This window comes from Hordeum vulgare, chromosome 6H (genome assembly GCF_904849725.1).
Source record: "Hordeum vulgare subsp. vulgare chromosome 6H, MorexV3_pseudomolecules_assembly, whole genome shotgun sequence".
Lineage (NCBI taxonomy): Eukaryota > Viridiplantae > Streptophyta > Magnoliopsida > Poales > Poaceae > Hordeum > Hordeum vulgare.
Window position 1 is genome coordinate 7,034,424 of NC_058523.1, and position 19,296 is coordinate 7,053,719.

Here is a 19,296-nt window from a genome sequence, read left to right on the forward strand (position 1 = left end):
AAATACATTGATCAAATAATTGTTATTCAGAAGTGTATGTCAAACATGATGGACAAATACCGGTCCTTTCTATACTTCTTTTCTCCTAGACAGTCAATGTGTTTTTTACCATGAAATAGCGGGAGAGGCCTTTACTTCATATTTTCAAAATTAGAAGCGTGTCCCCAACTTCCTATGACATCCTCTCTTTCACCACCCTCCTTGCATTGAGAAAAAGCTGCATATTTGACCTCGCCATTCCATCCTCTCCACATCCATTCTCTTCACCCATCTTAGCTCTAGGAGTGTCCTCAAGTCAAATGTTGGTCATCTCGTCCTACTAATGCTTGAGCACTTCTTCAAAACATTAGAAGATCTATGAAATGATTGTAGGGACGATGACGTACCAACAAAGGGACATATAATCACCAACTCTCCTTGTATATCCACCTGTATAACCAATGTAACGTGGAACATGTACATAACTAATATTATTGCCTCCATCAAATATGGTGATATTTCTACAATTACAAGTACTCCAACACCCTAGTACGCTAATGTTGTTGAAGCAGAGTCGGTGTTGCCTTTCATATGCATCAACAAGTATGTCCATGAGTGGCAATCCCAAATCCCTCTCCTCTCCTGGTTGAGCCTCTACGAAAATAACGAGCTGAGTACAAGAGAAACTGGATAAATATGTGCACACATAACACATCTATGCTCTTCACCATCATACTTGTAACCTTTTGTTAAGAAAATAATACTACCTCTGTTCATCATACTTGTAACCTTTCTTCAATTGAACTGCCAAAACGTCTTATATTTATGAACAGAGGGAGTAGTAATGATACACAAATATGATAATAGCAAGTTGGTCTACTAAATACGGTGTTGGAGATTGACCTAACTCACTCAAAAGCTTACAACAGCAGGCACAAAGTACAGATCCAAGATAAATGAAGTTATTAGAGAAAATACAGTTCATTTATGAAAGTTCTTCATGGTACAGAGATATATGCATGCTGAAAAACTATCCTCCACAAACCCTCTCAATGAAGTGACATCAATACAAAACTAAAGAAAAACTCCAAAAGAATCACACAATTGGTACATTGATATATACTAGTGAGCAAAAATGTATGTCATCCATGGGCAAATGGAAAAGAAAAGAACAATGATTTGCTTTGGAAGTTTCCTCTGAGGTGTTATATTCATGCACCAGAATGAAAACCTGAACAATCCGCTCAAGCATACGCTCATATCCTTTAAAATAATATTCTTTGAGTTTCCTAAGCATCATCGCAAACATAAATTATAATCTAAAAGTCATGGCTTAGAAAAAGTAGAATTGAATGACAAAATGTCGTACTTTATATGTATTAAGTAGATCAAATGAAAACTCTCTTCGTAGCTTCTTTTGTTTTGCAGCATACGATGCCATTCATGCAGCAGAATGGATTCATATTTATCAATACCAGTCTTCCATTTCGCCAATTAGTTGTTGCATGCGTCGCATCAATCTTTCCTGCAATTGGAGAGATTCCTAAGTATAAACTGAATTAGTTATGGAGAGTACGTATAATGCATTCATGAAAGTACTGCATATTATAAACTTAGCTATACAATCTATAAATCGAATGCAGCTATCTATTGTAAACTCTTTTACTTAGATAAAATGTTCAACATAAAATAAGAACAAAAAAACGTACATTTAATTACTCCATGATGCATGGGGCAATGAGGCCTTTGACTTCATTTTGGAGTGGCAATATACACGAAGACATAAAAATTGGAGCATACTACTCGAAGAAAAGGCATATATATATCAAAACCATGTAGTATGTGCATACTTATGTCCAGAAAGGATTTTGATTAAGTTATTTGTGTACCAAAACCAATCTGCATGACCGTTAGGCAAATCTGCAAAGACAAGGCACGATAATCGCCAAGATGCAGATCGCCAGCATCCATCATGATCCTTCCATATACAAATAACCAAAATTATTTTCCATGCTTCTTCCCTTGCTCTCCTAATTCCCTCCTTGTAGGGTACTGTGTGATCCAAATTTGGACGTATCTTTCATATGAATACACAAAGCGAAATTAAAGCAAATTACATAACATGGAATGAGAGGACGAGGGCTCTGAGCTAGACATGTTGATTGTACTATGCATTGCTAGTTCCACCAATACAAATAGGATTTCATGTCATTTAATCTCATGATAGGTAAATATTTTGGAAGTAACATAATCTCGCAGGTAAGCTAAGTATTTCCTGGATCCCAAAACATACGACACATCGCTGGTACCTACAAATATGATGCAGGTTTCAATATCCATTGCGCAAGTAAAAGTATATTCAGCTAGAGGAATCAATTCAAGCGGTCTTCATGAAAAAAATTCAAGTTGCACCATTCCACAAGTATCATCGGTCTCTGCCAGTGCCATCACTTTGGCAAAAACAGCAGACGCCGGCTTGATTGCTTGCATAATCCAGTTATTCAACCCAAGTAAAATAGGCGAAATCAAACAAATATTTCAATCTTCTTTGCTAAGGCTGGAAAGAGATTAATGAGATAATTTTGCTTTTTAAGTTCTATAATTTTCAATAGCTTTAGCTAATTATACTCTGATGGAAATAGACAGTACCAAATGGAGGTACTGAATGATCTGAATCAAGGAGAATAATATGGAACCGATGCTTTTCCATATCAAGGTTGTGTGTAAACATGTTATGAAATGATATGTTCCCCCAATAACCATCTTTTACTTATCTACAAGACTATAAGAGTTGCAGACAATTACCAACTCCTCCTAACAGTTTCATTGTTTCAGACTACATCAGTTTCATCTAACTGTTTTTTAGACTACAGAAGTTTCAGTAAACTTATCTACAAGACTATAACAGTTGCAGACAATTACCAACTCCTCCTAACAGTTTCATTGTTTCAGACAGTTTCATTTAACTGGTTTTTAGACTACAAAAATTTCAGTGAACTTTTCTTCAGTCCATAACCATTTCAGTAAGGCTCTGTTTGGAACGTTATTTTCACTTTGAATACCCTTGCAAAAAATACAAGCCATCATCCATCGTTTTCGTTTTCACCTACAAATCGCTCTTGACTTGTAAGTTACACTGGTAGGAAAAATACATCTGTATTTGTTTACACCTATTCCAAACGCGGCCTAAATTGGTTCAAGCACAAGCAGATTAGCACTCCACTTAAAATAAAACCTAAATGATCATGGCCATGCAGCTAATAACATCTACACCAAAATCTGTACATCACATATAGCAAATTCAGTCAAGACATGGAGATCATTAGGAAGTTGGGACATGGAGAGTGTCTCTCACCTCGGGTCCCGGACATGATAACGATAATCGAGAGGGTCTCTCCGTAGCCGCTGCTGGGCAGGTCGACGACGAGTGGGGTCAGACGACCCTGGCGGCCCGCTCGGACGCACATTACGAGTTCGAAGGACTGACGACCGTCCAGGACGAAGGCGATGCGCCTGGCCAGCTCGTCCCTCAGGTGGAACACGGACCTCCCCCTGTACCCGAACGTGGTCCAGCAGTACTGGGAGTAGATGGGGCCGTTGGGATCGGACGTCATGAACCGGATCAGCCGTGACACCACCGGGTTGCGCCAGAGCATGGGAGAGTGGTATCCGGGGCTGGGGGTCTGCAGTTCAGTCGAAAAGTACCATGGTTATGTGTGTCCAGTAGATCAAAGAAGCAGGGTAATTGCTCTCAGTAATCGCAAAATTTGGTTGCGCCAGAGCTAGCGTGAGGTAACAGAGCCAATAAGCAGTCCCCAAAACTCAATTTGTGTGTACATCTGGGGATAATTGCTCTCAGTAACTCGCTCTCGGGGGAATGAAACACAATTCACAAGTCGTTTGACTGATTCAAGAAGCAATTCGAGAGTTATCAAGATTCAAGAATCAGGTCATGGCGAACTCACGTGAATCGGTCCTGGAAGATCAGGCGGACCGTCTCTGCCGGGGATGGGCTCGACGGTCTAGTACATCATGGCGTTGACGTTGTCGTCGACGGTGATGTCGTTGTTCCAGGGGAGGTACCTGCCGTTGGCGCGAAGGAAGTGGCCGGAGACGCTACGGAGCAGGACGTCGTCCCGGAAGCCCGCCCCGGCGGCCCTCCACAAGACGGCCATCAAGTCCCCAACCATGGATCTCCTCTTCCTCTTTTTTCTTGAACTGCCTCTTCCTCTTTTTTGATCCCATCCGATCTCACAAACGCGGATGAATACGACACCTTTGTACCGGATACGCGGACATGGGCACAAGCCGCCCTACACCCTGGAAGATGAGCGCCGCTCTCCCGATCTTCCGGGGGTTCAACGCCGGCCAGATCTAGAGCAGAGGAGTCAGCGATTTGGACGGACGAGACAGTTGTTGTGCCGGCGGAGACCCATGGTGCGGCGGCCTGGCAAGGAAGGCAGTGGCGCGTGGAGAAGAATCGGCAAGGCAGACGTGGGGACGCACGACATTATTCATGGAGCACGCGCCAGTACGTGCCACCGCTGCCCCCGCCCTCGGCCCCGGTGGTCCGGTCATGGACACAGACCTGTTGCTCCCCACGACCGCGAGGCGGCCCCTCCACTCGCTGCCGGAGCACGCGCCTGTCCGTGCGGATCGAGGAGGCGCGACAAAGACGGGCGTTTCCTGTGACCAGAGGAGGCGCGACGAAGAGGCGGAAGAGGAGGGCAGCGGCTGCGGGGAGAGGTGTGTGGGGGGTGGGTGGCGATCACCATTGGCGGTGAGATTGAGAGAGAGAGAGAGAGAGATGGATCGGGAGCGAGGGTGTGGGGATGGGTAGCGGGAACGCGACGCGCGTTCGTGCCATGTGGCTTGCGGTTATTTCTTCCTTTTTTGCTTTGTTCTAGCGAGGGAGGGGGTCGCACGAGGCTGTTGGGGAATGTCGTATGGGAAACAAAAAATTTCCTACGCGCACAAAGACCTATCATGGTGATGTCCATCTACGAGAGGGGATTTCCGATCTACGTACCCTTGTAGATCGCACAGCAGAAGCGTTAAGAAACGCGGTTGATGTAGTGGAACGTCCTCACGTCCCTCGATCCGCCCCGCCATCCGTCCCACGATCCGCTCCGATCTAGTGCCGAACGGACGGCACCTCCGCGTTCAGCACACGTACAGCTCAACGATGATCTCGGCTTTCTTGATCCAGCAAGAGAGACGGAGAGGTAAATGAGTTCTCCGGCAGCGTGACGGCACTCCGGAGGTTGGTGGTGATCTAATCTCAGCAGGGCTCCGCCCGAGCTCCGCAGAAACGCGATCTAGAGGTAAAACCGTGGGGGTATGTGGTCGGGCTGCCGTGGCAAAAGTTGTCTCAAATCAGCCCTAAAACCCCACTATATATAGGAGGGAGGGAGGGGAGGAGGTAGCCTCAAAACCTAAAGGTTTGGCCGAAATTGGAGGTGGAGGAGTCCTATACCAATCCTACTTGGAGTAGGATTCCACCTTCCCACTTGGAAACTCTTTCCACCTTGTGTTTTTTCCTTCTCAAACCTTATGGGCCTTAGTTGGAACTTATTCCAGCCCACTAGGGGCTGGTTTATCTCTTCCCATAGCCCATGAGCCCCTTGGGGCGTGACACCCCTCCTGATGGTCCCTGTCACCCCTCCCGGCACTCCCAATACACTACCGATGAGCCCGAAACTTTTCCGGTAATGCACGAAAATCTTCCGGTAACCAAATGAGGTCATCCTATATATCAATCTTCATTTCCGGACCATTCCGGAAACCCTCGTGATGTCCGTGATCTCATCCGGGACTCCGAACATCATTTGGTAACCAACCATATAACTCAAATATGCATAAAACAACGTCGAACCTTAAGTGTGCAGACCCTGCGGGTTCGAGAACTATGTAGACATGACCCGAGAGACTCCTCGGTCAATATCCAATAGCGGGACCTGGATGTCCATATTGGATCCTACATATTCTACGAAGATCTTATCGTTTGAACCTCAGTGCCAAGGATTCATATAATCCCGTATGTCATTCCCTTTGTCCTTCGGTATGTTACTTGCCTGAGATTCGATCGTCAGTATCCGCATACCTATTTCAATCTCTTTTACCGGCAATTCTCTTTACTCGTTCCGTAATACAAGATCCCGCAACTTACACTAAGTCACATTGGTTACAAGGCTTGTGTGTGATGTTGTATTACCGAGTGGGCCCCGAGATACCTCTCCGTCATACGGAGTGACAAATCTCAGTCTTGATCCATACTAACTCAACAAACACCTTCGGAGATACCTGTAGAGCATCTTTATAGTCACCCAGTTACGTTGCGACGTTTGATACACACAAAGCATTCCTCCGGTGTTAGTGAGTTATATGATCTCATGGTCATAGGAACAAATACTTGACACGCAGAAAACAGTAGCAACAAAATGACACGATCAACATGCTACGTCTATTTGTTTGGGTCTAGTCCATCACATGATTCTTCTAATGATGTGATCCCGTTATCAAGTAACAACACTTGCCTATGGTCAGGAAACCTTGACCATCTTTGATCAACGAGCTAGTCAATTAGAGGCTTACTAGGGACAGTGTTTTGTCTATGTATCCACACAAGTATTGTGTTTCCAATCAATACAATTATAGCATGGATAATAAACGATTATCATGAACAAAGAAATATAATAATAACTAATTATTATTGCCTCTAGGGCATATTTCCAACAGTCTCCCACTTGCACTAGAGTCAATAATCTAGTTCACATCACCATGTGATTTCAACGAGTCCAACACTCATATAGTTCTGGGGTCTGATCACGTCTTGCTCGTGAGAGAGGTTTTAGTCAACGGTTCTGAAACTTTCATATCCGTGCGTTCTTTACAAATCTTTATGTCATCTTATAGATGCTGCTACTACGTGCTATTCGGAAATGCTCCAAATATCTACTCTACTATATGAATCTGTTTTACTACTCATAGTTATTCGGATTAGTGTCAAAGCTTGCATCGACGTAACCCGTTACGACGAACTCTTTAACCACCTCCGTAATCGAGAAAAATTCCTTAGTCTATTTAGTTACTAAGGATAACTTTGACCGCTGATCAGTGATTCAATCTTGGATCACTCTGTGTACCTCTTAACAGACTTCCTGCAAGGCACACATCAGGTGCGGTACTTAGCATGGCATACTTTAGAGTCTACGGCTAAGGCATAGAAGACGACCTTTGTCTATTCTCTTTATTCTGCCGTGGTCGGGTTTTGAGCCTTACTCAAATTCACACCTTACAACATAATCAAGAACTCCTTCTTTGCTGATCTATTTCGAATTCCTTCAAAAACTTGTCAAGGCATGCATCTTGTTGAAACTTCTATTAAGCGTTTTGATCTATCTCCATAGATCTTGATGCTCAACGTTCAAGTAGCTCAATCCAGGTATTCCTTTGAAAAACTCCTTTCAAATAACCTTTTATGCTTCATAGAAATTCTACATTACTTCTGATCAACAATATGTCAACCACATATACTTCTCAGAAATTCTATAGTGCTCCCACTCACTTCTTTGGAAATACAAGTTTCTCATAAACCTTGTACAAACCCAAAATCTTTGATCATCTCATCAAAGTGTATATTCCAACTCCGAGATGCTTGCACCAGTCCATTGAAGGATCGCTGGAGCTTGCATACTTGTTAGTATCTTTAGGATCGACAAAACCTTCTGGTTGTATCACATACAATGTTTGCTCAAGGAAATCGTCGTGGAAACAATGTTTTGACATCCTATGTGCAATATTTCAAAAATAATACAACAACTACTAACATAATTCTAACAGACTTTTAGCATCTCTACGAGTGAGAAAGTCTCACCATAGTCAACTGTTTGATCATGTCGGAAACATCTTTGCGACAAGTCGAGCTTTTCTTAATAGTGACTTATCACCATCGTCGTCTGTCTTCCTTTTAAAGATCCATCTTTACTCAATAGTCCTACGACCATCAAGTAGTTCTTCCAAAGTCTACACTTTGTTTTCATACATGGATCCTCTCTCGGATTTCATGGCCTCCAGCCATTTGTCGGAATCCGGGCCCACCATCGCTTCTCCACAGCTCGTAGGTTCATTATTGTTCTACAACATGACCTCCAAGACAGGGTTACCATACCACTCTGTAGTAGTACGCGACCTTGTCGACATATGAGGTTTGTAGTAACTTGATCCGAAGCTGAATGATCACCATCATCAGCTTCCACTTCAATTGGTGTAGGCGCCACAGGAACAACTTCCTGTGCCCTGCTACACACTAGTCGAAGTGATGGTTCAATAACCTCATCAAGTTCTATCATCCTCCCACTCAATTCTTTCGAGAGAAACCTTTCCTCAAGAAAGAACCCGTTTCTAGAAACAAACACTTTGCTTCCGGATCGAAGATAGGAGATGTATCCAACTGTTTTGAATATCTTATGAAGATGCATTTATCCGCTTTGGGTTCGAGCTTATCAGACTGAAACTTTTTCACATAAGCATCGCAGCTCCAAACTTTCAAGAAATGACAGCTTAGATTTCTCTAAACCTTAGTCTATACTGTGTCATCTCAACGGAAATACGTGGTGCCCTATTTAAAGTGAATGTGGTTGTCCCTAATGCATAACCCATAAACGATAGTGGTAATTCGATAAGAGACATCATAGTATGCACCATATCAAATAGGGCGTGGCTAAGACGTTCAGACACATCATCACACTATGGTGTTCCACGTGGCATGAACTGCGAAACAATTTCCACATTGTCTTAACTGCGTACCCAAACTCGTAACTCAGATATTCATCTCTATGATCATATCGTAGACTGTTTATCCTCTTGTCACGACGATCTTCACTCTAAAATAGCTTTGAAATTTTCAACATTTCAGACTTGTGATTCATCAAGTAAATACTCTTGTATCTACTCAAATCGTCAGTGAAGTAAGAACATAATGATATCCACTGCGTGCCTTAGCACTTATTGGACTGCACACATCAAAAATGCATTACTTCCAACAAGTTACTCTACTTGTTTCATGTGGCATGTTTTACATGTCCCAAGTGAGTCCAAACGATCCATCAGCATGGAGCTTCTTCATGCATTTTACACCAACATGACTCAAGTGGCAGTGCCACAACTAAGTGGTACTATCATTATTACTTTTTATCTTTTGGCACTAATATTATGAACATGTGTAACACTACGATCGAGACTCAATAAACCATTGAGGGTAATTATTCAAGCAAATATAATAACTATTATTCTTTTAAATGAATAATCGTATTGCAACAAACACGATCCAATCATGTTCATGCTCAACTTAAACACCAAATAACAATTATTTGGGTTTCATCACCAATCCCGATGATAGAGGGAGGGTGCGATGTTTGATCATATCAACCTTGGAAACACTTCCAACACGTATCGTCACCTCGCCTTTAGCTAGTCTCCGTTTATTCCGTAGCTTTCATTTCGTGTTACCAATCACTTAGCAACTGAACCGGTATCCAATACCCTCGCGCTACTAGGAGTACTAGTAAAGCACACATCAACATCATGTATATCAAATATACTACTTTCGACTTTGCCAGCCTACTTATCTACCAAGCATCTAGGGTAGCTCCGCCTCAGTGACCGTTCCCCTCATAACAGAAGCACTTAGTCTCGGGTTTGGGCTTAGATTTGGGTCTCTTCATTAGTGCAGCAACTGTTTTGCTGTTTCACGAAGTATCCCTTCTAGCCCTTGCCGTTCATGAAACTTAGTGGTTTTACTAACCATCAACCATTGATGCTCCTTCTTGATTTCTACTTTCGCAGTGTCATACATCACGAATCTCTCAAGGATCATTGTATCTATCCTTCATATGTTATAGTTCATCACGAAGCTCTCACAGCTTGGTGGCAGTGACTTTGGCGAACCATCACTATCTCATCTCGAAGATTAACTCCCACTTGATTCAAGTGATTGTCGTACTCAGACAATCTGAGCACACGCTCAACGATTGAGTTTTTCTCCTTTACTTCATGGACAAAGAATCTTGTCGGAGGTCTCATACCTCTTAACAAGGGCACAAGCATGAAATCAAAATTTCATCTCTTTAGAACATCACTCATGTTCCGTGACGTTTCAAAACGTCTTCGGCGCCACACTTCTAAGCCATTAAGTATTTTGCACCGAACTATCGCGTAGTCATCAGAAATGTGTATGTCGGATGTTCACAACATCCACAGACGACGCTCGAGGTGCAGCACACTGAGTGGTGCATTAAGGACATAAGCCTTCTGCGCAGCAACGAGGACAATCCTTAGTTTTACAGACTCAGTCCGCAAAGTTTGCTACTATCAACTTTCAACTAAATTTTCTCTAGGAACATATTAAAAACAGTAGAGTTATAGCGCAAGCTACATCGTAATTCACAAAGACCATTAGACAATGTTCATGACAATTAGTTCAATTAATCATATTACTTAAAAACTCCCACTCAAAAAGTACATCTCTCTAGTCATTTGAGTGTACACGATCCAAATCCACTATCTCAAGTCTGATCGTCACGTGAGTCGAGAATAGTTTTAGTGGTAAGCATCTCTATGCTAATCATATCAACTATACGATTCATGCTCGACCTTTCGGTCTCATGTGTTCCGAGGCCATGTCTGCACATGCTAGGCTCGTCAAGCTTAACCCGAGTGTTCCGCGTGTGCAACTGTTTTGCACCCGTTGTATGTGAACGTTGAGTCTATCACACCCGATCATCACGTGGTGTCTCGAAACGAAGAACTGTCGCAACGGTGCACAGTCGGGGAGAACACAATTTTGTCTTGAGATTTTAGTGAGAGATCACCTCATAATGCTAACGTCGTTCTAAGCAAGATAAGGTGCATAAAGGATTAACATCACATGCAATTCATAAGTGACATGATATGGCCATCATCATGTGCTTCTTGATCTTCATCACCAAAGCACCGGCACGATCTTCTTGTCATCGGCGGCACACCATGATCTCCATCAACGTGTCGCCATCGGGGTTGTCGTGCTACTCATGCTATTACTACTAAAGCTATGTCCTAGCAATATAGTAAACACATCTGCAAGCACAAACGTTAGTTTAAAGACAACCCTATGGCTCCTGCCGGTTGCCGTACCATCGACGTGCAAGTCGACATTAACTATTACAACATGATCATCTTATACATCCAATATATCACATCACATCGTTGGCCATATCACATCACAAGCATACCCTGCAAAAACAAGTTAGACGTCCTCTAATTGTTGTTGCATGTTTTACGTGGTGACCATGGGTATCTAGTAGGATCGCATCTTACTTACGCAAACACCACAATGGAGATATATGAATTGCTATTTAACCTCATCCAAGGACCTCCTCGGTCAAATCCGATTCAACTAAAGTTGGAGAAACCGACACTCGCCGGTCATCTTTGGGCAACGGAGTTACTCGTAGCGATGAAACCAGTCTCTCGTAAGCGTACGAGTAATGTCGGTCCGAGCCGCTTCGATCCAACAATACCGTGGAATCAAGAAAAGACTAAGGAGGGCAGCAAAACGCACATCACCGCCCACAAAAGCTTTTGTATTCTACTCGAGATTACATCTACGCATGAACCTAGCTCATGATGCCACTGTTGGGGAACGTCGCATGGGAAACAAAAAAATTTCCTACGCGCACGAAGACCTATCATGGTGATGTCCATCTACGAGAGGGGATTTCCGATCTACGTACCCTTGTAGATCGCACAGCAGAAGCGTTAAAAAACGCGGTTGATATAGTGGAACGTCCTCACGTCCCTCGATCCGCCCCGTGAACCGTCCCACGAACCGTCCCGCGATCCGTCCCACGATCCGCTCCGATCTAGTGCCGAACGGACGGCACCTCCGCGTTCAGCACACGTATAGCTCGACGATGATCTCGGCCTTCTTGATCCAGCAAGAGAGACGGAGAGGTAGATGAGTTCTCCGGCAGCGTGACGACGCTCCGGAGGTTGGTGGTGATCTAATCTCAGCAGGGCTCCGCCCGAGCTCTGCAGAAACACGATCAAGAGGTAAAACCGTGGAGGTATGTGGTCGGGCTGCCGTGGCAAAAGTTGTCTCAAATCAGCCCTAAAACCCCACTATATATAGGAGGGAGTGAGGGAAGGAGGCAGCCTCAAAACCTAAAGGTTTGGCCGAAATTGGAGGTGGAGGAGTCCTACTCCAATCCTACTTGGAGTAGGATTCCACCTTCCCACTTGGAAACTCTTTCCACCTTGTGTTTTTTCCTTCTCAAACCTTATGGGCCTTAGTGGGAACTTATTCCAGCCCACTAGGGGCTGGTTTATCTCTTCCCATAGCCCATGAGACCCCTTGGGGCGTGACACCCCTCCTGATGGTCCCCGGCACCCCTCCCGGCACTCCCAGTACACTACCGATGAGCCCGAAACTTTTCTGGTAATGCACGAAAACCTTCCGGTAACCAAATGAGGTCATCCTATATATCAATCTTCATTTCCAGACCATTCCGGAAACCCTCGTGATGTCCGTGATCTCATCCGGGACTCCGAACAACATTCGTTAACCAACCATATAACTCAAATACGCATAAAACAACGTCGAACCTTAAGTGTGCAGACTCTGCGGGTTCGAGAACTATGTAGACATGACCCGAGAGACTCCTCGGTCAATATCCAATAGCGGGACCTGGATGCCCATATTGGATCCTACATATTCTACGAAGATCTTATCGTTTGAACCTCAGTGCCAAGGATTCAAATAATCCCGTATGTCATTCCCTTTGTCCTTCGGTATGTTACTTGCCTGAGATTCGATCGTCAGTATCCGCATACCTATTTCAATCTCGTTTACCGGCAATTCTCTTTACTCGTTTCGTAATACAAGATCCCGCAACTTACACTAAGTCACATTGCTTGCAAGGCTTGTGTGTGATGTTGTATTACCGAGTGGGCCCCGAGATACCTTTCCGTCATACGGAGTGACAAATCTCAGTCTTGATCCATACTAACTCAACGAACACCTTCGGAGATACCTGTAGAGCATCTTTATAGTCATCCAGTTACGTTGCGATGTTTGATACACACAAAGCATTCCTCCGGTGTCAGTGAGTTATATGATCTCATGGTCATAGGAATAAATACTTGACACGCAGAAAACAGTAGCAACAAAATGACACGATCAACATGCTACGTCTATTAGTTTGGGTCTAGTCCATCACATGATTCTCCTAATGATGTGATCCCGTTATCAAGTAACAAGACTTGCCTATGGCCAGGAAACCTTGACCATCTTTGATCAACGAGCTAGTCTACTAGAGGCTTACTAGGGACAGTGTTTTGTCTATGTATCCATACAAGTATTGTGTTTCCAATCAATACAATTGTAGCATGGATAATAAACAATTATCATGAACAAAGAAATATAATAATAACTAATTATTATTGCCTTTAGGGCATATTTCCAACAGAGGCTACGGGAGAAGGGTTTTTTATTGAACTAATCGGCTGGTTTATCGCCTGGTTTATGGAGGGATTGAAAAAAATCGATGGAACGATGGAAAGGGTAGTGGTAGGAGGGGGGATCGCTGGAGGTCGAACCATCACGACGGTAGATCTCCCTTTAATAGTAGAGATAAAAAGAAACACCCAAAATGGGTCGGCCCAACTCGCAGCGCTTCAGGAGCCCATTTATAAAATGACTTATAACGGGCGCCTTATGCGCCAAATAGGAACTACCTGATTGCTCTCTCTTTCGCAAGGTGGTGTATAATTGAGCCCTCTTAGGCCATGTTTGGATTGTCGTTTCCGCAACAAATACACCTATATAAAAAATACTGACCTCCAACGATCGTTTACTTTATTGCCGATATCCTTCACAGTTCGATAAGTTACATTTGTAAATTAAATACACTTGTATTGAAACACCTCCATGCTAAGCGCGGCCTTATTTGGTCCATGCACAATGGTGATCCATAACTGTTGGTGCTTCATGGAACCGCTTGGCCTCTTGTCCTTTGGGCTGCCATTGACAAATTTTGCCATTGACTATTTTTTTGGCTTCCTCTTTTCTACTTCAAATTTTATTTTCATCTTCCAGCCTGTAGCTTGATGCAAAGAATTTAGAGCCCGTACTTATCACAATGAAAAAAAAAGAATTTAGAGCATCCGGCCAAGAGTTGATTTTCTCTTATGGAACAAGACTCCTTGAGGAATACCCTACGTAGCAGCAACGCTCTCATCGAGCCTCAGTGACTGAGCGCCCGAGAGCAAATACAATACACTTATGTAAGCGGACCATAAGACATTTATAAAGTATTATTTTTATGCTGGCATGGAGAAGAAAGAATATGTGAGGTTTCAAAATAAGGGCCAGCTACAACACATGCTATTATACATTATGTGAAAATGAAAGATGAACGGTGATATTAATAAAATAGAAAATCTTTATATTTAACTATTGTATTTGCCAGCAATAAACGTAGATAAAAATGACATGATGACATTTTATAGCCATCAGCTAGCTGGTTGTACTATTAACCATGCGTCATTGCACTGCCCAACAGTTACTGGCTACTTGGCTGAATGCAGTCTACGTACTAGTATGTATATCTAATTAAATCTCGAGCAATGCTACATCTACGTAATTATTTACGTAAGCTTACGAAGTGATCTGACGTGGAAGCATGTGGTTGGATTAAGAGGAAGGATGAGGCCCACCCTACCTAAAAATCAGGGGGGAGAGGTGTTTAAATTAGTTAAAAGTTTACGTAACAGGTACGTAGAAGTTCGTAGGTCTAGGATTTTCGTTAAATCTCCTAGAGCAACACACACCACATGCTACATTCCATGGACGTCCAGTGACCACCGGCGTCGTGCAGCCATGGCATCTACGGAGCAGCCCACGAATATGACCACCAAATATGACTCATGACTCGTGACTCGCGTCTGCCCACACACCTGCTGTGGAAAAACGAGCACCTCATTCATCCACGCACGTCCGCAGCTCTGCACTTTGTTCGTGCCCATGCCTTCTTAAGAGCACCACCACCACACACGTTGCTGCAGGAAATATACACTCTTTCGTAGCACGAAGCAACCGATCAGCACCACCACCACCACCACACCATCGCCACCGCCATGGATCGCTCGCTTGCCAACTTCGTCTTGCTCCTTATGGCAGCAGCTTCGACCTGGAGCTTCTTCCTCGTCGCCGCCGACGCAGGGAGGCTCCAGCCGAGCTGCATAGGGCGCGAAAGAGAAGCGTTGCTGGCCTTCAAGCAAGTCATCAATGATACCGACGACTCCCTTGGGTCGTGGCAACAAGAGCGCCATGATTGCTGCCAATGGGCAGGCATCACCTGCAGCAACACAACCGGGCATGTCATCAAGCTTGACCTTGGCTATGCTAATTTGGTCGGTCAGATAAGTCCTTCATTGCTTTCTCTAGAGCATCTAGAGTACCTCAATCTCAGGAACAACGGACTGTTTGGTTCTGATGGTCGTGTTCCAGAGTTCTTGGGTTCGTTAAAGAACTTGAGGCATCTGGATTTGTCCGAGATGTCTTTCTCTGGTACGGTGCCTCCACAGCTTGGCAACCTGTCAAAGCTTGAATACCTTAACCTTGACCTATCCGACATACGATATTTCAATAATACGGGAATGGTCTCAACAGACATCTCTTGGCTAGCCCGTCTACCTCTATTGGTGCATCTTGGTATGAGTGGAATGAATCTCAGCTCAATAGCCGATTTGCCTGTTACTGTCAATAAACTTCCATCTTTGGAGTTTCTCGGTCTTTCTGAGTGCTTGCTTTCAAGTGCAAACCAATCCCTCACACACCTAAACCTCACAAATCTTCAGGACCTTGATCTCTCTCATAACTACTTTGGCCATCCAATCGCCTCCGGTTGGTTTTGGAACTTAACAAGCATCGAGTACCTCGACCTTTCCGATACCTCCCTGCATGGTCCATTTCCTAATGCTCTAGGAAACATGACGTCCCTCCAATGGTTAAGTTTGAGCTCCATGGGTAACAGAGCCACAATGACAGTAGACTTGAAATCTCTATGTGATTTGGAAAACCTATGGCTTGATGGAAGCCTGTCCTCAGGAAACATAACAGAGTTTCTAGATAAATTGCCAAGATGTTCGTCCAACAAATTGCAGAGGTTGAACTTGAGCAGCAACTATATGGTTGGAATTCTTCCACACAGAATGGGACATTTAACCAACTTATCTTGGTTGGACCTTTCTTACAATAACATTACTGGAGCTATACCGCTAGGCATCGGGAATCTCTCTTGTTTAGAAAACCTTTTTATTTCTAACAACCTTCTTACTGGAGCTATACCGCCAGGGTTGGGAAATTCCACTTTTGTTTATCTCTCCAATAACAATCTTAGTGGACCTATACAACTAGGGATAGAGAGTTGCACTAGGTTACAATACCTTGACCTTTCTTACAATAGCATTACTGGACCTATACCATCAATGTTGGGGAATTGCACCAAACTATATTACCTTGCACTTTCTAACAACCTTCTTACCGGAGATATACCACCAGGGTTGGGGAATTGCACTAGTTTACAGTATCTTTCTCTTTCTAAAAACCTTCTCACTGGACATCTCACATCTGAGATCAGTCTCCTCGGTAATTTGACCGAACTCGACCTTAGCAACAATAATCTGGATGGTGTCATCACAGGGGAACACCTGGTTACTCTAAAGAACTTAGAACACCTGGATCTGTCACACAACTCTTTCTCAGGTCCTCTGCCGTCAGAGTTTGGAGCTTACAGATTAGTAGAATTGACATTATCCTACAATTACTTCAGTGGCCATATTCCTGAATCTGTTTGTATGTTGAGGAACCTACTTGTCCTGGATTTATCAAACAATCTTTTAGTGGGTGAATTTCCTCGGTGTTCTCAAAAGCCTATCCTGGTTTTCCTCCTCTTAAGTCACAATCGTTTTTCTGGAAAGTTCCCATCATCACTGAAGAACTACTCGAGTTTAGCATTCATGGATCTTTCAACAAATAGTTTCCATGGAACACTGCCATTGTGGATCGGAGACTTGGTATATTTGCGCTTTTTGCAACTAAGTCACAATTTCTTTAGTGGACATATTCCAATAACTATCACAAATCTAAAACGCCTTCGTCAACTGAGTTTAGCAGGAAATAGTATATTTGGTATTTTACCATGGTCTTTGTCAAATTTAACAGCAATGACCCAAAAACATACAAAGAGACCTGGGATTGACATGTCTATATGGTACACCGGCTATGTGGGTAAATTTAGAGAAGTCTGGCCTATTGTAATGAAGCGCCAAGAACTTAAGTATGGTACTGGAATTTTTTACGTGGTGAGTATGGACCTGTCACTCAACTACCTAACGGGTGAAATTCCAGATGGGTTAACCTCTCTTAATGGGCTGTTGAATCTGAACTTCTCATGGAACCAATTGAGTGGAAAAATTCCTGGAAAGATTGGAGCTATGAAATCACTTGAGTCACTGGACCTCTCAAGGAACAACCTTTCTGGTGAAATCCCAACAAGCTTGTCCGACTTGACTTATTTAAGCTCCTTGGACTTGTCATATAACAATCTTACAGGAAGAATTCCACCGGGACGCCAACTTGACACCCTCTACTTGGACAACCAGTCCATATACAGGGGAAATTTTGGTCTGTGTGGCACTCCTCTGGAAAGGAATTGCTCAGGTGATAATGCACTAGAGGGTGATAATCAGCAAAAAATTGAGAAGGCTTCTGAGCATGTGTTGTTCTTTTACTCTGGACTTGGGTCTGGGTTTATGGCTGGCCTTTGGGTCGTGTTTTGCACCCTACTGTTCAAGAAAGTGTGGAGAGTTGCCTATTTCCGCCTCTTCGACAAGTTGTATGACAAGGTATATGTTTTTCTGGTTGTTACCTGGGGCAGGATAAACCACAAGGAGACAACAACTTGAGTGCGGTGCCCCATAGAATAATGCTAGTATGGTGATGTTTTTTCACCCTACTCTTGATGTCTATGAATGAATGAAGGTGCGCATGTTAAACGATAGGCCTGTTCGGTTGTTCACACGTCATGTAGCATGTGTGTGCCTAGGTTGAAGTGTGTGTGTGCATGTGTATTGTTGTAAAAGATAGGTTAGTTAGGATTGATCATTATCCTCTATAGAGTGTTGTATAGCTTGAATGAGGATCAATCCTACTAACAACATGTAACTCTTTGATCAATTTAACACGCACGTGTCCCTGCCAAGAGGCATACGCTTCCACACATACAGTTTTATGTAGTAATAGATCATTGATGGCGCTGCGCCCATCTATTTTAACAAAAAGATGTTAGGAGTATTACGAAAATGTATACACCAAAAATTTTAGTTCTTTTCCAAAAATTCACGTTACAATCCCTCAATATAGGCAAGCAATATCGCAAAAAAATCTCAAGGTAATAAAAGCTTTAAAAATTCATTCACCTCAAATGGCATTGTTTTTTCGTCTAGAAATTAATTGCATGATTATTGAAAAAACATATAATCATGTAAACATGTTTAAAGTATATTGGATACGCTAGTTAGCCGTAAAACCCGCGACAACACCCGAATAATGTGCAAACTCTTAATACACATTAAATTCATGTGACACTTGGTAAATTTTCCTACCATGTAACTCCAAGCCTTCTCTGCTTTTGACATTACCGCCAGTATAGCCTTCTTCTTCATATCGCCCTTTCCAGTACCTATTGGGATCCCATTCATTTTGCTCCTTAGTCATATTGTCAAAGGCATGCCTCAACAGATCTCAACAGATCTTCCCAATTACTCCCTCCGTCCCAGAGTATAAGAGCGTTTTTGGGACGAAGGGAGTAGTAAACAAATTAAAGCTCAACTGTCATAATTGGGTGGAACTAATAAAATATTCAATGGTTCCTTCCAAACCTAAGTGTTGGAACAACCAGACCAAGTTGTAAAGTGTCAGCTTGAATGAAAATTACTACGAATAGATTATTTGATTTTTACACGGATACTAATAAAACATTTCGATCGTGCAAGAAGTAGCTAACAGTAGTAGTTGGGCACCAAGACCAAAAAATGATTCATCTTACCATGAAGCAATGTCTATCTATCTCACATGTTACTCAAGTTGACTATGAATTTTGACACCCTCTTCTTATCTTGATTGACAGGAAGATTTGTAGTGGCAGCAGCTTCATTATGTTATATCAGGACGAATGGTCTATGGAACACTATATAGATAGCCTTTTGTAATTATAA

General features: G+C 43.1%; 1 protein-coding gene across 1 annotated transcript; it reads left to right on the forward strand.

The window, feature by feature from the left end:
• Positions 1-15,086: 15,086 nt before the first annotated feature.
• On the forward strand, positions 15,087-18,170 carry LOC123406272 (receptor-like protein EIX2). Its single transcript, XM_045099758.1, has one exon. It carries the CDS (start codon positions 15,154-15,156, stop codon positions 17,983-17,985), a length of 2,832 nt encoding a protein of 943 aa, XP_044955693.1. The 5' UTR covers positions 15,087-15,153; the 3' UTR covers positions 17,986-18,170.
• The last annotated feature ends 1,126 nt before the right edge of the window (positions 18,171-19,296 follow it).

Excerpts from the sequence above, each read along its gene's own strand:
- LOC123406272 (XM_045099758.1), top strand. The coding sequence starts at position 15,154 with ATGGATCGCTCGCTTGCCAACTTCGTCTTGCTCCTTATGGCAGCAGCT.